Here is a 26,487-nt window from a genome sequence, read left to right as displayed (position 1 = left end):
TGTATCAAGAAGTCTTTCAAAGTCTTATAATATTTGGAGGTGAGTCCATCCGGGCCTGGAGATTTGCCAAGTTGCATATTTTGAATGGCATCTTCAATTTCCTGTTGAGTTATTTTGCTGTTGAGAATTGATCTTTTATCTTGACTTATTTTAGGTAGTCCATTTGTCCTCAAAAATTGGTCTATTTCCGATTCTTTCTGAGGCCCCTGTGCATAAAGCTCTTTGAAATATCTGTGGAAGCACTTTCTTATTTCTTCTGGTTTCTGAACTATTTTACCTTGAATCTCCAAGTTTGTAACCGTATTTAACTTCTGTCTTTTTTTCAACTGCCAAGCTAACAACTTTCCACATTTGTTTGCTGATTCAAACGATCTCTGCTTCATTTGTTTAATTTTCCATTCAATCTCTTGATTAATCAATTTCGAATATTGTGCTTGATGGAATTTGATCTCTCTTAACACCTCTTTTGACTTTGGTTTGGTTCTCAGCTTTTTCTCTCCTTCACTTATTTTCTCTAGAATTTTTTCCTTTTTCCCATTCCAAAATTTTCTCTTTATTGTATTCTGTTGTATCAGAAACCCTCTCATTACAGCTTTACTTGCATCCCAGATTATTCTTTTCTCCACCGTAGTGTTCAAATTTATTTCAAAATAGTCCTTAAGCATTTTTTGGGCCTTCTTAACAATCTCTTGATCTCTTAACAAGGTGTCATTCATCCTCCATCTGAAGGATCCAGTTGGGATAAGTCTCAATTCCATTTTCAAGGCGTTATGGTCGGAGCAGGTTTTTGGGCAGATTTCCACTTTTCTTGTTTTAGGTGCCAGCCCTCTAGATATCCAAATTTGGTCAATTCGTGTCCATGACAGATGGGCCTCGGAAAAGAAGGTTCCTTCTTTGACCAAGGGGTTCTTTGTCCTCCAAATGTCAATCAAGTCCATATTGTCTGTCATTTCAAAAAACGTTTTAGGAAGTCTGCCGTCTGTTGTTAGGTTTTGATTTTGGGATTTGTCCATATTTGTGGAAACCACCCCATTCATATCTCCCATCACGATGATATTAGAATAGTCCAGAAAATCCAGCATTGTCTCATGCAGCTTCTTGTAGAATTCTGATTTTCCATCATTTGGCGCATAGATTCCTAATATCAAGATCTTCTCCCCTTGTGTTTGAATTTCAATTGCAAGAATTCTTCCATGGTCATCCTTAAATAAAAATTTTGGTGACAGGTTCTCCTTTGCATATATTACAACGCCTCTTTTTTTGACTTTGTCTGATGAGATAAATTCTTGGCCTAGTCTTTTGTTAATTAATACTTTCCTGTGGAGCCTAGTCACATGTGTTTCTTGGAGGCATATTACGTCCAGTTGTTCTTTTTTTAGGATATGAAATATCCTTCTTCTTTTTTCCGGAGAATTCCCGCCATTTATATTCCAACTAAGTAGCTGCAGAGACATCCTGTTCTGATTTAAGTGTTCTTAAGATGAGGTGCCTTCCTTTTGCTCAGGTCCCGAGGGTACAGGTGTTAACCCGCCACCAGGCGGTATTGTTGGTAAAGATGGAAGCCAATCTGTTCCTTTTTGAAGATCTTCTCCGTGGTCGTGAAGGAACTTTTGGTTGTCTTCAGGTGTTCTAATTTTAACCTTCCTTTCTTTGTAAGTAAAAGATAGTCCTTGTGGAAACTCCCACCTATAGGGAATTGCGTTTTGTCTCAGCAATTTTGCTAATTCTGTGTAGTTGGCTCTGAGATCCAACAGCTGTCTTGGGATATCTCTGTAGATTTCCACCCTTTTGTCTTGTATTTCAATTGCTTTTTTGAAGTGAAGGCCTAGGATCTTGTCTCTCTCTTCCTTTGATCTTAGAATTATCAAACAGTCCCTGGATCTGTCTTTCCTTACCAATCTTCCCAGTCTATATGCAGAGACAATCTTGAAGTCTGTGTCTTCCGTTATACCCCAGAACTTTGAAAATTCTTGTGTCAAATATCCAATCAGATCTCCTTGCTCAAGTTCTGGGATGCCTCTCAATTTGATGTTACTCTCGCGGTTTTTCAGTTCCACCATTGACAGATAGATTTGTTGTTCACCCACCTGTTTATGCAGAGGCTTGACTTCTCCTTTTATTTCTTCAACTTCTTTTTGTAAAGCTCCCACTTTCTGAATTGCTTCTCCAGCTAATTCCCTGTTTTCCGCTGTAGCTCCTTGCAAGTTCTCTATTGCTTGGGTGTGCTGGGAGACTTGTTCAGTCAATTTTTGAATCGAGGAGGTCGCTTTATCTATTTTCAAAGACTGGTCGTCCACTTTCTGGTTTAAACTTGATAGTTGCTCCAATATTTGTTTTAATAATGTATCTGACCCACCTGCTGCCATATCTTCTTCAGTGGACTTCTCGGTTATTTCCCCTTCCCTCTGAGACACCAGTACAGCTGGAACCGACGATCGGCGTCCTTGGGTCAGTGTTGTTTGTACAAATTGTGTTGGTTTTCTTTCTTTTTCTTTTTCCTTAGCCTCTTTAGATTCCTTAGCTTTAGATGCTCTTGTTCTCCCTGCACCACTCATCACACATCTGTCAATGTTCAAGGTCAGATTGTCTGTTGTTCCATGGGAGAGACAAATTCAGAAGTAAACAACCAGAGAAGTGGAATTCAAAACAAAAGTCAGTTCCCAGGATTTTATAATCCGAAAGCCCTGTAGGGGGAGTGCCACCAAGTTTCAAAGACAAAGAAGGAAGTAATCCGCCATTAAAGTTCCTTATTTCAAATCAGTAAATCCAATAGTCCATCAGTCCCTTCAGAAACTCAAAGTTTCCCAAAGCACCTTTTATAGTTCAACAAAGTTTCACAAATGGTGCTTGCAACGGTATCCCATCCAAATCTCTCCTGCTCAAATGTAACAATTAAGCTCCAGCAAAATTTTTGCAACTGTTTCCGCAGTTTGACACAGTCTCCCTCTCTGGCAGCCCGACGATCTGGCTCCTTAAAGATACAGCCCGAAGAAGAAAAGAAACAGGAGGAAAGTCCCTGTTTACTACTTCTTTTAGTCAATGTCCATTTCCACCTTCAATTTAAAAGAACGAACAGGTCTAAAAGCACGAAAAGTTAAAGCTTCCCACAGTCCCGTTTCAAGCGCTTTCCGCTTTTTAAAACTTTGCTTTGATCTTGTCAGCAATGATCTTGTCAGCAATACTCTGGTTTCTCTTCAGATCGTATAAATCTTTCGCCTTTTCATGGTGTTTCCACACCTAATGCCCGCCTCTCCCTCCTGTTTGATGCTCTGCTCCTTGACAGCTATGGAAAGCTCTGGGTTATCCAGTCCAACCTGTGGATATCTGTACCAAACACCCAACTCATCCAACACCCAGGTCCCTCTGAATATGATTAATTTGGTTTGCAGCTTGCCCAAATCTGGTGGACAGTCCTAGTATGGACAAAAGCGCCTGGGACTTTGGAGTTCACAGAAATTGAGGTGGGGCCATCGCATCCCGTGGCTATCTTCATTTGAACATTTTGCGGATGTCTGCACAAGGCCATCTGCAGTTGTGGCAAACTTGCTAAGATCACTGTTTGCTAGATCTCATGAAAGGCAGCTTAACTCCCCTGCAAGGGAAACGAAGTTACATCGGCCAAACTAGGTGCATCAGCACTGAGATTTTACAGGCAGGACATGAGCAATTTCTCTAGGAGCTCAAGTATCACAAGGTTTGTTAATTAATTGCTAGTTGGCCCCTGCACCACAAGAAGAGATGCCAAAATTAGAACAGTGAAAGAATAAAATGTAAACCTATTTCACAGCCTTAATGCAAAGCACTGCAGCAGTAAACATCTTTAATATTTTTTTGCCTTCAGCAAGCATTTAGGTATCTAATCTGAATGAATGCGAAACATTAAAATGATCTGCCTCGGTTTGCCTGGATTTACTTTTCATTATAGTTCAAGTGGCAAGCACAGGTGGGGAAAAGAGCAAGGGCAATGTGTGGGGGTTACATTTTCTTCTCCTGAATTTATAGAGAGCAGGATTTTTTTCTAAAATCAGGGCTCTGTGCTGTTGTCTCACAGGAATGTAGAAAGCTGCTTTACACTGAGTTAGAGTCTATCTAGCTCAGCACTGTCCACACTGACTGGCAGCAACCCTCCAGGATTTCAGACAGTGGATCTTTCCCAGACCTCCCTGGAGAGGTCAGAGGTCCCTTGGGGTCCCTTCCACTCCACAACTCCATGATTCCTGCATGCAAAACAGATGCTCCACCACTGATCTACATACATTTCGCTTGCATGCATTCTGCAGAGCCCAACAAGTGATGATGTGGAATTTAATTTCCTTGGCATTTGTTTTTTGAACACAGGTTTCTAGCCCTCATGGTTGTGAATTATTTCTGAAACCGTGCATGTAGGCTCAGCAACGAAAGAGGATCTGAAATGGGACTTTCAATAATTAGGACCTCTGTATGTGTGTGTTTCCTCCTGCCTCTCACCATGCCTACCCAACTCAGGCCTCCTTCTGCCATTCTGGTCCTTAGCGAAATGATAAACAAGAGCCAAGTAGATCACTTTGGTTTTCAGCTGGTGGGTCACATGCTAGTTTGTGGTTGCAACACATGGAATAGGAGTTAACCCATAGTTAGCTGGCGACAGCTAGTTTGGATTAGCACAAAACCTGGCTTGAAACTGCATTTGGAATCAGGATCCACAATTCTGCAATTGGGATGCAGAGTTACATCTGGAGCCCAAGGCTGCTGACTTTCTCTCTACTTCCCCTTCCCTGCTGCCCGCCAAACCCCACAACAGCCCCATTTCTTCATAATATGTTTTCTGCATCCTGTCCTGCACGTCTTTCTAAACTCAACTGAACAAAATCCTTGGCTGGCCTCCCAGTTTCAATCTCCTCCGCTGGCAAATGATTTCTTGAAGCCCTTTAAAATGTATTATCTTTCAAAAGAGGAGCTGATAAACAGAGGTGGGAGGGGGAAGGTGCAGGCGGGACAAAGCGGGAGCCTGACATATCCCTCTGCTTTATGCCCATTGCCTCCTGGCTTTTTATGAAGATATATCGACCTTTATTATGAAAATAAATTACCAGCTGCACTCAGAAGTCCTTGATGCAGGGGGTGGGTGGCGGAGAGAGAGCCCCAAATGACAGCCTTCGTTTTCTGTCTCCAAGCATGCTTGCGTTCCCAAGCAGGGACGGAAACACGCTAGCTGGCCAGCAATCCATCAAATTTACTATCCGACAGGGGATTCGTATATATATTCGTATATGTGCAGACGGGAAGGTGTACACAGGCGGTGAGGCAGTGGGAATGAATGGGCTGCTACAAGTCTCAACGCAGGGAACCAATAGTGATGTCTGATGGGGAAAATGTTAACTGCAGTGTGTGTGTGAGAGAGAGAAAGAGCGGGGAGGGAACAGGTCCCTATTGGCTTCATAGGACCTATTCTTGATGCCATGGAACCAGGGAGGGGAAAATCTCACCTTTTCATTTTCTCTCCATTTCTTATTATTCCAATATTCAGTTTTCTACATTTCTTCATTGTGTGTGTGTTGGAATCCTCATGAAAACCATCAGCATTCTAGTGCAAATGTCTCCATATACACCCATTTTTCCCTGTATGGCGTTTTGCCTCATATGCACATTTTTGAAAGCAAATTCCCTGATACAATGTATTTGTGTAATAATTCCATACAGAATGGTCACCTCACTTCAAGAGGGATGTTATAGAGCTGTAAAAGGTTCTGAAAAAGGCAAACAGCATGATGAAGGGGCTGGAGCAACTCCCCTATGAGAAAAGGTTCCTACATTTGGAGTTTTTCAGTTAGGAAACAGGGTGAGTTTGGGGGTGGGGCATAATAGAGGCATATAGAATTATGCAGTGCTATTTTTCTAGAACATCTCCAATGAACGCCTCCCTCGTTCTCTTAGACTGGCAATGGTGCCCACCCGAGAGATGCCAGAACTGAGTTGGAAAAAAGCCCTGGAATTATGCCTGGTGTGGAGAAAATGGAAAGGCCTCTCTTGTTATGGTGGAACTTGGGACCACCATTCAGGGCGGAAAAAAAAGTACTTTTTTACATAGTGCATAAGTAACTATGGAGTTCATTCCCTCAAGATGTTACTGTCACCAGCTTGGATGGCTTTAAAAGGGGATTAGAAAAATTTGTGGATGATAGGACCACTATTTGTGGATGATAGGACTACTATCCAGCTACTAATCATGATGGATATATTCTGCACCCACCGTTGGAGGCAGTATTCTCCTGGATGCCGGTGGCTTGGAATCACAAATGGAGAGAGTGCTGTTGTGCTCAGGTCCAGCTTTTGGCCATTCTGAGAACAGGATGCTAGACTAGACAGGACTTTGGCTTGATCTAGCAGGACATGGGTGGCTCTGTGGTTTAACCCTAGGACTTGCTGGTCAGAAGGTCAGTGGTTCAAATCCCCATGACAGGGTGAGCTCCCGTTGCTCGGTCCCTGCTCTTGCCAACCTAGCAGTTCGAAAGCACGTCAAAGTTCAAGTAGATAAGTAGGTACCACTCCAGCGGGAAGGTAAACAGTGTTTCCGTGCGCTGCTCTGGTTTGCCAGAAGCGGCTTAGTCATGCTGGCCACATGACCTGGAAGCTGTCCGCCGGCTTCCTCGGCCAATAAAGTGAGATGAGCGCCGCAACCCCAGAGTCGTCTGCAACTGGACCTAATGGTCAGGGGTCCCTTTACCTTTACCTTTTAGCAGGACTTTGGCTTGATCTAGCAGGGGTTTTCAAACTCCGGGAGGCAGTGGAAGGCAGGAGTGCCTGGCGTGCTCTGGTCCATTGGGTCACAAAAGGTTGGACATGACTAAATGACTAAACAACAACAAAGCGGGGCATTTCTTATGCTCTTAAAGGGGTGCCACCTAGAGGGGCCGGGCTGCCCAATGTTTTCAAAGATGGCCCACCCATTCCAAATCCAGTGGTGATCCTCAAAAGGATGCACCCCAGCATGTCCCTTGGAAGGCGCTCTCCCCCAGGGAAATGCCAGCACAAAGCATCTTCATCCTGGCACATCTCTTTCATGAAGGTAAGGTGGCTGGGAGTCAAAGTGACGGGCCGCGTCAGCCTGGCCAGGTTGAGAGGGTGGTGCATATGTGATGTCATACATGCACAATGCCCCTTCCCCATATCGGGGGCAATTTGGCACATCTGTGTTCTTACGGTGGAGAAGGACTAAACTGACTGATATGCTGCTTGATGTGCTGTCATTAAATGCATAGGGATGCTCTGGGCTTGTTGCCATTTGGGTGGGTCTGTCTCATTTTCAAAATTAAGCCTTGCTCAGGGAGGACAACAAAAAAACAACAGGAACCGGATTTCATATTGGCTGGAATGAACTCTGGAGGTGGCTTCTTCTGGGCAAGAGCAAAGAAATGAAACAAACCCCCTACAACTCTCTGGGCCCTAAGAATAGATTATCTTTTTGCCGTCTCTAGCAAATACCTTGAGCAAATAGTGCGCCCAAACTCTCCAAAGCGCTTCTGATTCAGAGCCAACCAAAGCGACTGGCAAATTCAACCTTCAATATACATTCTGCAGGTTCATTTCCAGCGGAGTAAAATGCTCTTTCCCCTCCCTCCTGCTAATGCCGCATCTGAAACCCACTGGGATTTCTATTGGGGTGGAGGGCTTCATTCTCTCGATGGGTTGGAGTTGGGGGGGGGGAGACCCATGGCACGCAGAAGCCAGCAAAATCAATCAATAAGATCCTCGGCGCATTGGCGTCATTAGAGGAAAGAAAGACCTGCGCAATGCCGTCATTAGAGGAAAACCTCTGTGTTCTTCTCCCAGGTCTGCACGTGCCTTGACTCTAAGATACAGTCTCTCTCTCGCTCTGCCTATTGGAATTAATTCAACTGCCCTGTTGCATTGGCAAAAGAAAAAGAGGAGGGGAAAGTAGATGAACTGGCGCGCAGCCTTCGCGCTGCAGATTTCCTTGTGGACAGAGCCCCCTTCAGGAGAAGAGGTGAGAAATGAGAGCGGAGATTGCAGATGGAAAGGACAAGGAAGGTAAACAAGGAAGGCCAGTGAATGGAAAAGGGCACTGGATGCCAACAGGGGAAAGAGCCAAGGAGAGGGAGGGAGAGGGGATGGAGAGAGGTCAGGGTAGCCTCTGTGCCTTGCACTCTGCAGTTGACGCAGTGGCTTGCCCCCCTGGCTACTGCTGCATCATGGACCTTATCCTCACCAGGACTGTATGCTGCTCCCCACTTCTGCAAGAAAACCACATCAAAATTCTGCACCCAGGGGAATTAAATGCCATGTTACAATGCCCCCCCACACCCCGATTTCTCCACCAATTATAAACTATGGAAATGGAATAGCTTTGCACAATTTCTTAACTTGGCTCTCCATTCTGCAGAGAAGAACGAGGCAGGCCAGGGCAGCTTATTCCAGCAACTGTTTGGCATGACCTTCTGAACCTCTTGCAAGCCGGTGGTTGCAATCCTAAGAGCTAGGAACTTGCTCTTTTTTCAAAACGAAAGGAGGACTTATCAGGATACCGGGGTCCGAGTCCTCTATCACGTGGTGCTGTGGAAGTGCACCAGGTGGTGGTGGATTCAGAGCTGAGTGCTCCGATCATTCATTTGTACTTTTGTTTTGGAAAAAGAAAGCGGCTCAAGTCTAACAGTCCTTCCACTGCACAGCTTTGCAATAGCCTTCTGAGATCTGGGAAGTAACATTCCAGTTTTGCAGAGGGCTAAGAGTCCAACTAGACACAGGGCTCATCCTCACTTTTGTCTGTCCTGTGATTCCTAGGCACGGGTTCAAGAGGTTTTTCCTCTTGTCCCACTGCTTTCCCCAAGAAAACCTGCAATTCACTGCTGAATTGGAACAAACACCAGTCAGGTTACCTGTGGATTGATGCTTGTTCTGATTCAGCAGCAAATTGTGGGTTTTCCCGGAGAAAGAAGAGAGCGAGAAGGAAAACCTATCAGACCCTAGAAATCATGGGACAAACAGAAGAACTCGCAGGACAAAGGGAAGTGTGGATGGACAAAGTTCTTGTGTGGCTTAAAAAAAAACCAACAACTAGCTGACCCCAAGCAAGATTAAGACCATGGTTTGGTGGTGTGCTTTAACCATTTGCCCCTGCTGAGGTCTCAGTCATAACCAACCTTCCCCCACACCTGTTATTTGCAACTTGCTCAATGTCTTCCAGTAGCGGAGGTGGGGTTTGAAATGAAAAGCTAAACTAAATGCACTGGGGGACATTGTCTGCATCTTTCAGTGGCATCAAAGTATTTCAGAACCAGGTAGGTGGTGACCTAGAAAGCTGCTGTAACAGCTCTCTGGGTTTTCAGATACAGGGCTTTTCCACTCTTTCCGGGAGATGCCAGAAATTGAACTCAGGACCTTCTGCATGCAAAGCATGTGTCCTACCACTCAGCTACAGCTCCTTTCCCAGTAGACATGACTTATGTAGCTGGGATTCATTACTCTGTATCTGGGCAAGTTGCTTGTTCACTGTGCAACTTTTCTTATGAGATTGCAGCCAATTGGATGCCATTTTGAATCAAAGACGGCGGACTGAGCCTCTTCAAAACTGCACTGATTTGAACCATTGGCTTCAAAACTGCGCCGATGTTTTGGTTTCTTCGAATTCCCCAGCTAGAAGGCTGCGTGTATCAAAAGGGAAAAAGGAAAGAAGACTACAAATACACAGCACTCCTACTGCTTCTGTTTGGCGTTGATAACACAAAACAAAAACGGAGCAGAAGAGGCTGCAATGTTTTTTCACATTTTTATTTATAAAGAAAAGTTGTCATTTCTCCATCTGTTTAACCCTGTGTGTGTGTGTAGAAAACTGCACCCTTACTCGGTGTATGTGTACATGTGTAAGTACATCTGGCATATATATTTTTACATTTGCTTGAATTTTATTTATTTATTGCCACTCTGTGGCAATTCATTATTACTTCTATTTATAATTTACATAGCACTTTCAGTGCACAAAGTGCTCTACACAGTACTATTTCATAAGAATCCAGGGCAGCAGGTGCCCTTATACCCATTTTACAGATGAGAATCTGAGGGTGAATGAGAGCAATTTGTCTGCTCCTCCTGTTATGGGTGAGGCAGAACTTGAATGCATGCCTCCCAGACCAAAGCCCCAATGTCTCAATCGATCAGCCCAGTAGCTCTCCCAAAAGGCCAATATAAAATGACAAGACACGTACAACCCACCCCTATGCTGGGGCAGGCAGCTAGAACACAGGAACCACCAACTCCCTACTTGACCTTTTAGAGCCAGATTCTGCCTGGGTGGTTCTGATTCTGCCTGGGCGGTTCTGTCCTGAAAAGACAAAGTTCAAAAGAACCATACGGCAAGCTCAGTAGACTGAAAACATAGATGGACTTACTCTGGACAAGCAACACCACCCCATTGTATTGCCTCTCACCAGATGAATTTTATCCTTCATCTTATTATTCCAAATGAGTGTTTTCATTACATACTGCAGAACTCAATTACCCGGAAGGCCATGGAATGACAAGTGAGACAGGAATCCACGTCCACAAGACTTTCCTGATATATAAGTGGCAGCTGTGCTGGTTAGTTTAAGAAAAGGTTGCTCCTTTCCATGATTCTCCTCGACCCAGATCATTGAGCAATGAATATCAGCATCCAATCCCTGCTCAATGCGATGCAAGGACCTGCTATCTGTTCAGGCAAATGAGCTACAGTCTCAAGTCATGTTAGATTTTTACTCCAGGAGTGAGAAAACGAGACCCTCCATCAGCCTGTCAGTCATTTTCCTTCCTTGGACAGGAAGCTGGAGGTGTTTTTGAGTTCCTTTGCAGGAAGGACTTCATGGAAGCCAATTTTTTTTTCTTGAGGTTGAAACATTAGCAAGATGGAGGCTGGGGAGCTCATTTCTTGCTGGCGATCTTTTTCTTACGAGCAGCGACCAGATCATAGAAGGGGTCTTGTGTGATGCTGGTTCTGGAATAAAAAAGAGGGGGTGGAAATGGGAGATATTCAAGGCTCGGCCGCCAGCAAAATGTTGATCACCTTCACAGGAACCAGGAGGACATTATTAATTTATTTAGAAAATAATATGTAGCACTTAATATTTTTTAGAAAGGGGGGGAGATCCTCTAAGCAGCTTATAAGATATTGCAAATACACAGTTAAAAATCGTGAATACATCATAAAAACCTTTCAGTCAAGAACAATGCTATTGGCAGGACAATAAACAGGACAAGGCTCCTAGGCATCTGCTATGGGGAAATAGTCAAATGAGGCCATGAGAAATTCATAAGAAGGTAAGAAGATGTCTCATATCAAGTCAGACCACTGGTCCATCTAGCTCAGTATTGTCTACACTGACTGGCAGCAGCTCTCCAGGGCTTCAGGCAGGGAACATTCCTAGCTCTGCCTGGAGATGCTGGGGATTGAACCTGGAGCCTTCTATGTGTGAAGCTGATGTTCTGCCTATGAACTATGGCCCAGCCCCTGTCTTCCATGTTCAGAGTGGGGGTGATATGCCACTGGGAATGCACAAGATGGAAGGGCAGATGCCTTCATGCCCTGCTTAGGGGCTTCCTAGAGGCATCTGGTTAGCCACTGTAGGAAGCAGGATGCTGTTCATAGGAGAATCAAAGCCACCTGGTGATCAGCACAAAACTTTAAGGGACAAAGTAGAAGGAAAGGCAGGATGTTGTGGCTGATAGAATGGAGCAAAAGGCTCACTCCTTCCCAGGGCTAGCAAAGATATCAGTACTGAAAGTGGGCTACATGGTTTTTAACCAATGTACCTATGCTGCATTGGCCTTTAAAACCCCAAAAGGTATGGTACCAGGTTAATTCAGTATGTGTCTATGTGTCTACACCTGACTGGTCTTGCCACCTTTTATAACTAAAAACTGGCAGTCTCGTTATTTTGTTTTAGAAAGATCCTGAACCAAACTGTGAATGAGGTGGATCATAGATGCGTGTTCCTCGCTTGGTGACTGCAGCACCGAAAGATGAATCAGCATCATAGATCAAATGGCACAGACGGACCATTTGCATCAGTTCAAAACACTGTGCTTTGCAGTGGAGACAGTCCACACATTCTGCCATGAATTACTTATGAGCTAATGGGAGATTAGAAATCAAATGAGGCCATGTAGGTGCACAGATCTGTGAGGGTTCGTGGGTGCACCACCCGTCAGGACCACACTGGGCTCTCGATTGTCGCACTGGTGGGAAACTATGGCGTGCCTTATCCCTGAGTATTTCTCCCCTCCAATTTCCCCTCCTGTGCCCACTGTTCTCATAGCACCACCATGCTGCCACATCACCCTGACAGCCTTCCTTCTCACCGTATTGCGTCAATCCATAGGTCACGCTCCTCCGCCGAGGGTGCAGAGATCTTGTAAGACTGGTGTTTGCCTTCAACCACCTTCCCGTCTCCGTCCATCTTGCAGGCTTTGATTTTCTGCCCCTTGCTGTTTGTATTAAAGAGCTCAAAGCAATTCTAAGGACAGAAAATGGAAGGGAATCAAGAGACTGGAAATCAACAAAGCTACAAGATCCAGCATGCGGCAAGCCTCTGTTTCTGCTGTGCTTTAGGTCAAAGCTGCAAAGGCACCCCCCTTCAGATTTTCACATATACAATAATGCTGAAATTCTATGTGATCCCGTGGCAACGACACTGCGCTGTGAAGGACTTGGGATTTATTTCCTTTTTCTGAGAAGAACTGGCTGCTTGACCTTGGGGAAACACTTCGCATTGCATTCCTCAACTGTGTACTTAGACTGAAATTTATCTAGAGAAGGATGGCTTTGCAACAGAGAATGCCATTTTATTTACTCGGTTTATTGACTTGCGGGATTTGAACTTTGCCAATTCTGGCGTGAGCTGACCCGATCCATGTCCCCTGGGCAAATTTGTGGATCGGAACATAGCCATTCATCTGATCTTGCACATCTCCATATCAAAATTTATTTTTTCAAGGCACGTTGGAGAGAAAATACATACAGAAATGCATATATTCACATGCATATTCTAATGCATACTGTATGTGGGGCTGCCATTGGGTCTGGTTAGGATGCCCTAGCTGGTGCAGAATGAGGCATCTTGACTGCTGATGGGGCATCTTGTTGAAAATGTATGACGCCATTAATAAAGCACCTTCACTGGCTGTGCATCTACTACCAAACCAGGTCAAAGGTCTGTGTATTAATTTACAAAGCCAAGAACAACTTAGGTTCATGGTACTTTAGGAACTGCCTGAACCCTTATATTCCAGCTCAATCACTGAGATCATCTGCAGGAGCATTGCTAGTCTTTCACCAAGTCGGTGCAGCTCATTTGACAACAACAAAAAATAGCCTTTAGTGCCATTGGCCCAGTACTGTGAAATACTCTGCCAAGAGAGATTCCACCAGGGCTTTCCGTCTCAACTTTTGAAAGTCTGCAGGCTATTAAGAATATGTCTTTCCACAAGAGTTTGCTGTTTTCTGATTTTAACCTTTTCGTATGGTTTTCACTGTATGGTTTTATGTACTGTTATGTAAACTATTATTGTACTATTATTTTTTTCAACAAATAGTGGTATGTAAATATTTTTTGTATACATAATGTATTTTTGAGAGAAAATGCAAACTTTGATTTGGAGTCATCCAAGCCAGTGTGACAAAAACCACGAGTATGAAGCCAGCACAGGCAAGAAATGGAGCCCATCTCTCATCAGGGATGAGAGGAACTGCAGGGCAACATCTGGAGAGCTACCAAGGCTGGCTTAATGTGTAATGTGCAGCTTTGTCTCTTTTTTAAAAAAAGAATAGTTACAGGTAGGTGGGGCGTGAAAAACACCCCATTGCATCTTGGGAAATGAAGGTATAAATTTTGTCTTTCCGTGTGCCAATAACCCCTTGCATCCGTAATCTTTCCTTCAAAGAATTTCATTTGTCAAACATTTTGTAACAAAAGAGCTACGAATAACTTGAGTACAACAAATCCTCTTTCTGACTTCATAAAAGAAAAAGTGGGGATGTAGATGTACGTTGTTACAGATTAGAGAAGCGGTTCCCAAAGTGTGGTCTGTAGACCATCGGTGGTCCATGAGCTTCCTTCAGGTGGCCTAGGGAAGTAACTCTGCAAAGAGGCACAGCTACATGTGTGTGAAGAGCAGTGTGTGTTTGTGTGAAGAATTGTGAGTGTGGTGGCTGCTCCGTCATTCTTAGAACTCAATGGCTCTCCTGGAAGGTGAGTGGGGCAGACTGGAATTTGATAGGATGGGGGGAAAGCTCTGCCTTCCTCAGCGGAATGAAGTCATGGCTGGTGACAAGACAAGGGGAGGTCTCAAGAAAGGGAAAGAAGTATTAAAATATTAATACTGATTTTTAATTCTATGTTTATTGCTTCTTTGAGCTCTTGTTGTGTTTCACTAAAATTCCATTAAAATACTTCAGCATCTATCATATTACAATTTCTAAGCAACATGTGGGAGAATAATTAAGCCAAGACCCTCGGCAATTTTCAAGTGGTCCAGGGCAAGAAAAAGCTTGGGAACCATTGCATTAGAACACAGCAACATAGGAAGCTTAAATCAAGCCAGACCACTGACCCATCTACTCAGCATTGCCCACACTGGTTGAGGGTGGTACTCCAGGTTTTCAGACAGGAATCCCGAGCTCTACTTTGAGATGCTCAGAAATGAATCTGGGACCTTCTGCATGGAAAGCAGCTGCTCCACCACTAAACTGCAGTCCTTTGTGGGGCACTTAGATGGACCCTTATAGCAGTTACTCCTGGGTAGCCCAATCCTGTGCATTTTTACTTGTGAGTACTATAAGGATTATTACTAAGTTAGTGCATATAATAAGATTACATTCGGCAGCCTTACTGTCAGCTTTCTAATGAAAAGCAACTTGCAGACTAGGAATCTCTTTGCGCTCATAGGCAGCTGCCCACTTGAAGGGCATTTTGATTCCTGTATCCTTGGGCAAGGACCACCAACCCGGGCTGCTCTGTGTCCCAAAGAGATGCAGAAAGTTGGGTGATTTGGCAGCAGCTTTGTAGAACTGCCTGACTGCTTTTGCCTTCTATGGTGTTTTTCCTGGTGTGGCACCATGTAGCTTTTGTAAGATCCTGTCAGAAGAATTCTAACTCCCACCTCCCATCTCTCAAGTACACTCCTAGTTAAGCTATCAAGTAATCTGCTGAATGCATGCACTCCAATCTCAGGGAGAAGCTATTGGCAGAAATCGTCCGTTTTGATCTGGCACCCGTTTCCCCCTCCTCAGTGTAACTTTCAGATGAGATCTCCTTGACAGACACCGCTAAGGGGTGGGCTCCCTCAAGATCTTGATTAGCCGAGACACCAGTAACAAAGCGCTGCTACTCAATGTTCTTTTTAAAGACAGGTGTATTGCTCCCGCTGCTATCCATCTCGGAAGGTACTGACATGCAAAAGTAATTGGAGGGTTTCAGGTGCCTCTTTCAATGTACCATGATGCTCCAAAATGAGCTTTTGAGAACCCCAAGGGTTCTGCTCACCTTCCCTCTTGGTGCATTTTCATACATGTTAAGCATTCTACAAAATGCACTTGGTTTTCCCCGGTAATTTGTGGAGGAAACAAATGGTGTGTAGAAGCAAGAGGGGCAGATGCTAAAGGAAGGGGTTTTTGCTGGTCAAGTTCTTAAGGATACCCCAGTCCACTTCTCTGAAATTTTCACTTTCTTTATTCGAAAAACCCTAATCTGGTTGCGATGGGCCAGGACTCAACTTCCCCTACTGAACAGCAGCCTGAAGGGAGAGAAGGTGGAGTGGTTCCACCTGCAGCTAGTCAGCCTTCAAGGACACAGAGGAGAACCAGGCAGCTTCAGCCTTCTTAAACAGGACTTTGGGCAGCAGTCAGATGCTGGAAACAATGTCTGTGGTTCCCAGCCCTACCTTGCTGCTTCCATTTGGACCTTTCACTTCATGACCGCTTGCATTCTGTGACCTCTGGATTATCTGACAATTTGGATTGCTGTTTGCCTGAGCCTCAGAATGGACAGGACTTCGCATGCGGATTTGACTTTGAGGCAAGTGTATCAGTCTCACCTCCTACCTGATTCCACCCATTTCTGCACCCTGTTGCTTGGCAATGGGAGTTGGAGAGGAGCTATGACACTGGTACCCTCCAGGTGTTTTGGACTGCAACTTCTATAGTCCCTGGTGATTGGTCATGCTGGCTGGGGCTGATGGGAGCTGTAGTCCAAAATGTATAGAGGGCACCAGGTTGGGGAAGGCTGTCCTAGTCCTTTATGGAGTGGGTTGGGAGGGAAGAGAATTACACCAGTTACTCAGCAAGCAGCAAGTTGTCTCCCACTTTATGGTGTTCTGAATGCCAACGCACATGTATGATTGAAAAGCACATGGTCCTTAATTCATTACTTTTTTTAAAAAAAAAGACCCCACAAAGTTTTAGAGATGAAAATTATTTACAATGCATGCTGACTCAGGAGTAAATCCCACTGTATTTAATGAGCCTTACTCTTGGCTAAGTTGGTACAGGCTTGCTGCATAACATACGTATTGGATGACTTGGATTTTGGTGTTCCATGGAAATTTACGATGGATCTTTTGATGTAAGCAAAGGTGGAGGTGGAGGAAAAGAAGAGGAGGGAAGCTAGACTACCAAATCTAATTCTATCCACTTCCTTGCCATTGGGAATTCCAAGAACTATCCTCAACAAGGCTGTTGTTTTTGAACTTCAAAAGTATTGGAACTTGGGTGTGGATGAAGGTGAAGCCAGAGCAGAGGCTGGGGGAATCTAGTGCATCACAGGAGAGTCAGATGGAACCTGGTTGGTCATGCAGTGAAGCTTGGCGGAACCTGTGTTTTGCTGGCTTTACAGACACCAATTAGTAGTAACATATTTTCACTGGGTCTTGTTAATGAAGTATCATTATGTGCCCAATATGGTATCATCCACGCACAAGACAGAGAGATCAGCAAACCCAGAGGAACCCCAAAGTCTGTAGAACTACAAAGTAAATATAGGTGAAAGAATCCTCAGTGGGGGAAAGAAACAGCTCACTAAGGACCGAGCAATGCTCAGTTAGCATGGCAGGTTGACTGACGGTTGAAGTAGAAAAGCAAATGGAAAATCTGGGAGGGGGGACCACTTGATGTCTGGAGTCCTAAACAAGAGCTATCCACATGAAACACAAAGAGAAGAGTTGGAAATCTAATATTTGTGGGATACACGTAGGATGTGTAGGTATGTAAGGTATGTATTACATGTAATGTAATGTTCTGGATGGTTTTATGTTTACTTTTTGTTATCTGAAGTATAATAAAGGGTTTTTGTTTTGTTTGTTTTTTAAAAAAGAGCTATCCACAAGACATTTTATTGTGGACTCTGCTTGGACCATCTAGTTTACAACCAAAGAACCAGAAGTAGAGGCCTTGTTGGTCTGGAGTTTCAAGCTACAGCAAATCTACTGAACTGGGGAAGAAAAAATATTTGTTGTGTCTAAGGAAAGGATGATAACCACTGGTCACAGTTAGTAGCAGTGACTTACTCGTTTCTTCGGGTCATCTACTTTTCGAACAGATAGATTTTCCAGTGGAATAATCCCCAGCGGCTCCTTGTCCTGGAAAAAAATTCAAATCAGAGATGAGTTACCTTCCCAATGTGCAGGCAGTACCTAGGAAGTTAGTGCTAGCAGCTGCCCGCTGACCCTGGGCTGGCGAACAAGGTTGGCATTATGACCAAGGAGACCAGGGTTTGAATCCCTACTCAGCCATGAAGCCCACTGGGTGATCTTGGGCCAGTCACTCACCATCAGCCTAACCTGCCTCACAAGGTTCTTGTGAGGATTAAATTGGGAGAACCAAGTATACTACCTTGAAGACCAAGGTGGTATATAATTATAATAAATAAAAGAGCACCCTGTTCTATGTATGTTTTTATCACCATATTTCTATCCCCCTATTCATACAAGAAGTTCAGGTTGTCATACATGGTTCCCCCTCTATCTTTTATTTCCTCACAGCAACCCTGTGAGGCTGGTTGGACTGAGAGACATTGACTGGTCCAGGTTATTTGAACCCTGATCTCCCAGGTCCCGGACCAGTACTCTAACCCCTGCACCACACTAAAATGTCCCTCACATTCTCTGAGGATACATCTTTCAGATAAAGTTTGCGGGGTTTTTTAATGGAAGGGACACAACTCTTACCGTGGTGTATTCAAAATAGTACAGGCAGTTATCCGTCAGAATGAACCAACGGCGCTTCCAAGTCTTCACTCTGCCTCCTAGTGCAAAAGGAATTAAAAACACACACAATGCATGCTTAAGACTGGGTTAATCTTTAAGCTATGTTTGCTATAGCTTGAGTTAGTTTAGAATTATCTTAGAAGGCTTAGGTTGCACATACACCAAACATTTAAAGCACATTCTCTTCAAAGAATGCCAGAAACTAGTATATTCTTCACAGAGCTAGAATTCCAAGCAAATTTAACAATTCTTTTTGGCAGTGTGGGCAAGATGCACTTTAAATTTCCTCTAAATGTATGGTGTGCATGCAATCTTAGTGTTCTCTGAGAACACATCAGAACAATATAGCAGATTGCAGGCAAATGGCAGAAAAGCAATGACCATGTTTCCTAGGGGTGGTAAAACATTGACTGTTCATGGTCACAACATGCGTGGCTAACCTTATTCTGGATCTTTGGCTGTGCACACAACACACATTTAAAGCATACCTCTTCCCTTCCCTCCAAATACCCCTCAGAGAGCCACAATTTTCAGCAAACTACAATTCCCAGGATTCTGTATGGAGGGGGGGAGAGGAAATGTGTTTTTGATGCATGGCATGTATGCAGCCTTTGTGTTGCTGGAATGGATCCTTGCACCCACATCTGTGTTCTGAGCATCTTCCGAAAGGGCCATTTCTCCAGCAACACAGGTACCGTTTCCTTCCTGCCCCAAGAATCCAGGCCAAGAACCAAGCCGGATAAGGGCAGAGGAGATCATTTATTTCATCCAGGCTCAAGACAGCCTGTGCATTGAAAGAAGGGAATCTCTAGGGAATACAGAGCAGAACTGAACACCAGGGGTCACTGCTACCCCACCACAAGACAAGGATGTCTGGCTGGCAGCTTGCTGCAGTCCTGAGCTTATGAGGAAAGGCTCTGCTGGTTTTCCTTCCGAGAGACTGAGGCGGGTGGGGAGGGCTAACCTGGGGTAGAGGGGCGGCAGCAAGATTTTCAGCAAAATACAAACATGTTACCTAGTTTAAGGAGCCAGCCTTCCTGGCTGGGGTTGAAGAAAGTATGGGTGAGGTCGTTCCCATCGTCCTCTGGGATGGAGAATGGTTCGTTCTTGATGCTGTCAAACAAACTCTGCCTCAGGAAAAGGAGAAAGAGGAAAATATTGAAGGGGAATGCCACACATCTCACCACAGGGACACAGGAGGTTGGTGCCTTCTAGGATTGTGTGGTATTAGTAATGGTGATTCAACGCAGCAGTTGTCCAGCATCACGGGCAGAGATCGTTCCCACCACCCGATCCCTCAAACTGAGCACTGAGGAGCCTTTTAGCTGAGCTATGGTTCCTCCCTCAACCCTTTCCCTTTCCTCCTGCCCACCTGCTGTGTGTTTAATCACTTATTTCCTTTCACAGGGAGATATCCTGTGTGGGTCATACTCAGAGTAGACCCTCTGAAACCAATGAAGTCTCCTTCTGACTTAGTAAAATACTGGCCAAAGTGTTTTCCTTTTTGTTTTTATATAACTGGAATAGTGCCATTTTTCCACACAAAAGTTAATAGGCCATGAATGAAATAAGGAATGAAAATGTTCATATGCACATAAGCAACGCAGGGACACTAACTGATAAGGCGCGATTAAGAGAGACCAAGGGGCAATTAAGAGGCTGTTCGCCAGGAATCCTGTGCTCAGTAGGAATCAAGAGGTGAAACTGCCCCCAGGATGCTTTTAATTAAAGGCACAGGAGCCCCAAAGAGCACATGGGACTGGATGGCACTGCAAATGCGTTTCCAATTTAAAAACAGCCACAAATCTGGTGTAAAAAATAGACTGTAGGTCAACCTATAATTAATGACTGGCATGGAATGATTTGTTAAACATGCGAAAAGTGAGAGGGCAAAGGATGATACTTTCAGAGAAAAGGACCAGTGTAGAAGCAACCCAGATTTCAGCAGTTTCCACAGTACCCAATGCTTCCTACCTCAAACCCATTTCCTCCTCTCATCACTCTTCTCTCCCTTTCAAGCATAATGAACTTGATTCTTGGTCTCCAAATAGAATAAAAAACATCTCTTTCATTTCATTTCCATAAGCTATTCTATACTCAGCAAGTGGGTTTCCTTTAAATGGTTTCTTTCTTTATTTTCAAAATTGGAGGACCATAAAGTCCCAGCTATGCACATCTGACTCATTCACAAGGGGATTTTCTCATTTCTTGTCCAGTAAAATAGTGACACTGGGACTACTGGAACATGCTGTCACACATTATGTAATGTCACTGCAACTTCCTCCAGACTGCCAGCAGCAGGAAATCCAATCTTTTCATATGAAGGGCACTTCAGTGGTTGCTATATAAAATCAGAGTAGCCCCCTGAGTGGTGTTTCAGAATAATTTTTGATAGGTAGGCTATGTTGAAATTGGAAGAAATTGCAAAATTCCTGCAGAAATTGTCCAGGGCTGTGTAGCATTAGTTAATAAAGGACACTGTGAGAAGCCTCCCCTGACTGTGTGAGCCACACTTTGACAAAAGCAAATCCTGCTTAGAATATGGTCTCTCTTGCCCTGTAATCATACACCTCCAATGTTTCCAATGGTAAGGACATTTTGTGTGTGTGTGTGTGTGTGTGTGTAAGTGTGTAAGAGCAGCATTTTCTGGTAAACCTCCCAAGTCTTCAAAAGTCAAACACAGATGAAAAAAGGACACTAATTTCACTGAAATGTAAGAAAGTTTTAGAGAGCTGGGTGCAGGCAGGCAGGCAGGGGTATGTGGGTGCACGTGCGGGCGTGCACACACACACACACACACACAAACACACATCCTGCAACAAAATGATGTGGTATATCCTGACCCTTAGAAAAGTTTAGGACCCAAGGCTTACAGTGCTTTTCTTTTTCTATAATTTTCTATTTGATTTTATAATAATAATAATAATTTATTATTTTTACCCTGCCCATCTGGCTGAGTTTCCCCAGCCACTTTGGGCGGCTTCCAATCAAGTGTTAAAAACAATGCAGCATTAAATATTAAAAACTTCCCTAAACAGGGCTGCCTTCGGATGTCTTTTAAAGGTAAGGTATCTACTTATATCCTTCACATCTGAAGTGAGGGCGTTCTACAGGGCGGGTGCCACTGCCGAGAAGGCCCTCTGTCTGGTTCCCTGCAACCTCACTTCTCGCAATGAGGGAACCGTCAGAAGTAATAATAATAATAAACAAATAAGAATACAAATGTGCACCCCACCCCCAATACCATTCCACTGTAACTATCCAACCTCCCAAAAATTCAACAGCTCTTGCGATGGTTTGACCCCTTTCCATTTTACAGTACAAATTATACAAACACCTTCCTTAAAATCATTTCTCCCGCATATTCCTCATCTTACCTTAATAGCACATGTTAATTTATCATTAATAGCTATACCCTGCCCGCACCTCTTTATACCAGTCTTCCATTTTATATTCACCTTGTCCCTTCCTAGCTCTTATAGTGCTTTTCAAGTCTCCTAGAGGGGAGAGAAGTTTTAGGAGGGAGCAACATGTTTTCCTGTCCTTCCCCCCCCCCCCAAAAAAAACCCTTATCTGTTGCACTGTCCAGCACTATAGAGCTTAGAATTGGGGCTGGCAGCTAGCCCTGACTCTTTTTAAAACAAGGATAATGTTATACAAACAAATATACCACGTTTTCTTATGTCATTTGTATATCACAAAAATAGCATAATAAATGTGGGGACAAATCTACAACATATGTTTCATTATTAGTGCTCAATGTACATGAGATTAACCCCACCCAATGGACTAGACTGTGGTCTAAACCTCCCTTTAAATCCCTATCAATGAAAAGGAAAGAACTCACTATGAAACTCACTTACAGATGGTACCTAACACCACGGAAATACGCCCAGGAACCTCACCAAAATGCTGGAGAGGATGCACTTCCACAGGCACATCCCTCCACATGTGGTGGGAATGCCCCAAAATCCAACTCTTCTGGACAGCAATCATACAAGAAATATGCAAAATAACTAAACAGAAGTCACCCCAGAACTGGCCCTACTAAACATCTTCCAAGATAATAACGCCCACTGACACCATAAAGAGCTCATAACCCACCTACTCTCAGCAGCCAGAAACATCATAGCTAGCTCTGACTTTGAGTATTTTATATCTATATAGTGGGTGAGAGGGTGAGTGGCATTTTGGAGAGTGGGAAAGGAGAAATGTGTTCTTTGTCCTCTCCTTTTTCCTGCAGCCTTGCTTTATAGTGCAGGGAGGAGAATGTAACCTCTTCTTGGCACACAACACTCCCACAAACTCTGATTCTCCCTCCATCATACACTTGCTATATGTTATTAGAAACTTGCGTAGCCCAACCCTTCCTTTTCCCCTGCTCCAGTTTCCTTCCCCTTCCTCCTCGGTTGATGTGTTGGCATTATGTCTGCATTAGAAGGTCACAGGTCCTTGTCATGCCATTTTTGATATTTCCCTTTTCTCTTAAATTTTGATACATCTTCAAACCTAGGGAATCCCCCAGCCTTGCACCATTGCCACCTCATTTTGGGGATGGTCCATTCCTGTTTTAAACTGGCAGGCATTGGGTCACCCAAATTTGTTACTGGATCAATGGCTGTATATAGCCATTCGACATAGCATTCTACTAAGGCAAAGGGTATATAGGTAATAGTTAACACATATTATGTGCCTGTGAAAATAATCACATGCAATCAGATAAATAACTCCCATCAACATTTCCCCGGGAGAATGGGCTGAGTCAGTGTCAGTACTGCAGAAAACCTGAGCTCATTAAGGGCTTCACTAAGTAGAGGAAGCTAATATTTCTAGTGGAGAGGGAAGAATGATTCATGACATCCTCTGAAGCTTTGGAAGAATTTGCCACACCTGGGAAATTGATGGGCTATCGACTACGAATTAGTATTGCTCCCTTTCTGTACAGGTCTATTAATTGTCTGCTGGAGAGCTCATTATTACGAGGTGCTTTGAGAACCGCCTGCTGTAGAGTGGAGTCTGGCACAGGAGGAGGAGAATGATAGACACACAATTATTTTGGAGTCTCTGATGAGTTTTCAAACTGCATGTGTTGGCATTTGGGGCATGTCCTCTGGCATAATCCCTTTCTCCTCTCATGGCGGAGGGTGTCATTAGTACGCTGGTGGCACTGTGGGTTAAACCACAGAGCCTAGCACTTGCTGATCAGAAGGTCGGCGGTTCGAATCCCTGTGACGGGGTGACCTCCCATTGCTCGGTCCCTGCTCCTGCCAACCTGAAATCCTGCGGAGAAAACCAGTGTGTTTGTGTGTGTGTGTGGAATAGATGACAACTCTAGGTATACATATTTTTTTCTGCTATCATTTTTCACCCAAAATCATAACTAGTTTGTCCAAGATTTTTATTCCGCCTTTCTTATTTGGATTTCCCACAGTTCAGTTTCTTCATCTATTTTATAAAATTTATACATTGCTTGTTGTAAGAAAGTGGTTTATAACAAGGCAGTTCCTGTCTACCCTTCCTCCTTTGCTTCTCACTGCAATGCACCTTTCAATCCCAAAGAAATATTTGCATCTCTCAGGCCCTTTCCAGAATGGACAGAGGCTAATTTGGCTGCTGGTGTCACTAGGTCACTGCCAAATATCTACTGCCTGGCCTCACTTACAATACCACTAGTGAGAGAACCCAACTTCTGAGAAGAGAGAAGCGAAAACTCTGAAGTCATTGTTCCTGAGGATTTCTGGGTAATATGGCCAGAACTAGATGGCACAGGTGAATATGTGGGCTCTTCAACCATTCTTGAAGATCTCTCTTTCCACTTCCAACTAGCAGGAAAAGCAGAGAGAAGCACAGAGCTCTCTTACCCGCAGAAGTGGTTCCTGAAGGTCCCCTCCATCATTGATGCCTCTGTTCATGGACACAAACCTCTCAAAGGGAGGTTTGTCATTGACGTTGGGGTTGTGCAGGCTGGTGTTCAGCATTATGACGGAGAAAGAGAGGATATAGCAGGTGTCTGCCAAAGAAAGGAAACAAGCGAGTGAGTGGTGTGCCTAAAGCCTATGATTTCTAGGAAGCTCGAAGAATAGGCATTGTGGCAAGCTTCAAAGAGAATCTTTAGATTGGGTAGATGCAGTTGAATACGACAGACTTGCTTCCTAAGCTCAGTGTTCATATTCAGTTGCCGTTATCTATGATTATCCTGAAATAGGAGGCAGTGATAGCTATCAATTTGGATGGCTTTAAAAGAGGGTCCATCAGATTCATGAAGGATAAGGCTATCGGTGATTTCCCACAGGCAAATGGTTGGCCTCTGTGGGAGCAGAATGATGGACTAGATGGGCTACAGGCCAGCTCTTGCATTTTTATGTACACATAGTAGTAAGAAAAAGAACACATTTATGGAAATTTGACTCTTGCAAAAAACTGGAGGGGTAAGAATTTTTTTTCAAATCCTCCAGGAAGAAATCCAAACTGGCCTTATTTAGCTTTACAAGGTAACCAAGGATTTTTAATTTTTCCTTGATTTTTCTTTTTCTTTTAAAGCCCCATGCTTTTCACAGCAGCACAGGGCTCTCTCCACAGCTTCCTGCCTGGCCCACTTCCTAGAATGTCTTCAGAGACATTGTGTTGTGTTGCATCACTGCAAAGGGACTGTGGTTCTACTGAGAAGTGACGTGAGGCTCTATCCACGCCTTCCGACTAGCCTCATTACCTGGCAGAACCAAGCAGCCCCCTCCCCAAATCTCTATAGAACTTTCTCCCACTCTACCCCAAGAAAGCACCTAAAAATTGCACCTTATTTTCATGGCCAGGAGGGTATATTTTTAGGAAACTCCAGGGGGATTTCAGCCCAGCCTTAATAGAAATACCCACAGTTGGAGCATGGGAGTAGCTGAAGGAAGGGGAAAGATGGCCAGCAGTGGGGGGACTGGGGTGCTAGCTTGTGGAAGCATGGGGTCAGTGTGTGGTTCGGCAGAGGGGTTAAGACAAACAAAATTTCAGGGGAGAGCCCCCCCCCCCGGGAGAGCCCCCCCCCAAAGCTAGGGAAGAAGAGCTCAACCAGAGCAGCCCGGTGGTTACTAGGGCTACCCTTTGATTCATTTTGACAAAATCCTGCATAAATGTTTCCCGGCATCAGGCGTAGCCAATGAGGCACCCTTCTGATGTTATGGACAGTCCCATCAGCCTCAGCCAGCATGGCCAATGGAGAGGCATGATGGGAGTTGGAGCCCATCATCTGGAGGGCACCACATTGACAACTTCCATCTCACAGCCTTCCTCTCAGCTACCTGTTGACTGGAAAACTCCTGGGTTGCACTGACAATACCGGTTGGCAAAGGCCTCCATCATACGGTCAATCTTCTGTGCCTCCCCAGGCAACCGGAAGCTCCACAGGAACTGTCTGGGAATGAGAAACCAAACCATCAGAGTCTGCTAATTGGCATAAGGATGGGAAAGTCTTTTACTGAAACTGGTATCAATCCTGGAAATCTTGAATTCTCTTAACAACTGGCTGGAGGTTACTGAATTGAAGAAAGTATTACTATTCATTCCATTTGATCCTATTTGATTAGACTACATATCTTCCTACAAAAAGTTGAAACTCTTGAGGGCCAGTTTACTAGAAGCCAACATGGAGTCTCTTTATGGAATTTTAATGACAGATTGTCTCATGTGATGCTGTACATGGGTAATTCATGGGTTCTTCACATCTATGGAAAGTGCATTTGACCACTACTTGCCACACAGCATGAATTACATAAATGTGGAATCATCTTTTGTGCTGGAGCAGGATCTATGCAACTTGTTCTATGTCTCTTTGTATGTATCATCTTATTCAAATTCCACGTAATGAATGACTCAAAATGTATTTCATTCTTAATGACTATTTTCTTGAAAAGTTCTTGCTTTGGTTTTTAGGTGAAAGCAAAGGGTATACAATAAGGTGATTGGCTGATTTTGGAGCAGGAAATTCATCATGTGTTCAGCGGCTCTAAGTCAATATTGTATCAGTTCCTCCTCCTCACTGCTCCCTTCTCAGGAATTATCTCAAAGCAGCTCTGCTCCAAGATGTCTTCTCCACAAGCAAGACCCACCTAATGTTGACAAATAAGCATTTGGAGAAAACGTCAAAGTGCAAAAGGGAAGCTATCTCCCCCAACAAATTGTCACCAAGAGCAGATTCTCAGTCAGCTAGATAATCCGGTATTAGGGATCTGGGGAAACAGTAGATTTTCCAGTACCAGTTTTAGCTCATTTGATGTG

At 44.1% G+C, this 26,487-nt stretch overlaps 1 protein-coding gene across 1 annotated transcript in view; it reads right to left on the bottom strand.

Annotated features, from left to right (window-relative positions):
- Nucleotides 1-10,425: 10,425 nt before the first annotated feature.
- The window catches only part of CYTH4 (cytohesin 4), a 38,518-nt gene continuing 22,456 nt past the window's right edge, over nt 10,426-26,487 (bottom strand). The window contains exons 7-13 of the mRNA XM_081211135.1: nt 25,512-25,624; nt 24,087-24,235; nt 19,241-19,352; nt 18,187-18,263; nt 17,527-17,598; nt 12,328-12,482; nt 10,426-10,963 (exon numbers count right to left, since the gene is read on the bottom strand). Of these exons, the coding sequence (XP_081067261.1) occupies nt 10,891-10,963; nt 12,328-12,482; nt 17,527-17,598; nt 18,187-18,263; nt 19,241-19,352; nt 24,087-24,235; nt 25,512-25,624 (751 nt within the window). The 3' untranslated portion in view covers nt 10,426-10,890. The remainder of the gene's footprint in view (nt 10,964-12,327; nt 12,483-17,526; nt 17,599-18,186; nt 18,264-19,240; nt 19,353-24,086; nt 24,236-25,511; nt 25,625-26,487) is intronic.

Source organism: Podarcis bocagei (assembly GCF_964188305.1).
Source record: "Podarcis bocagei genome assembly, chromosome: 10".
Lineage (NCBI taxonomy): Eukaryota > Metazoa > Chordata > Lepidosauria > Squamata > Lacertidae > Podarcis > Podarcis bocagei.
Note: the sequence above shows the minus strand (reverse complement) of the source record. Positions and strands in the feature narration are given on the sequence as shown.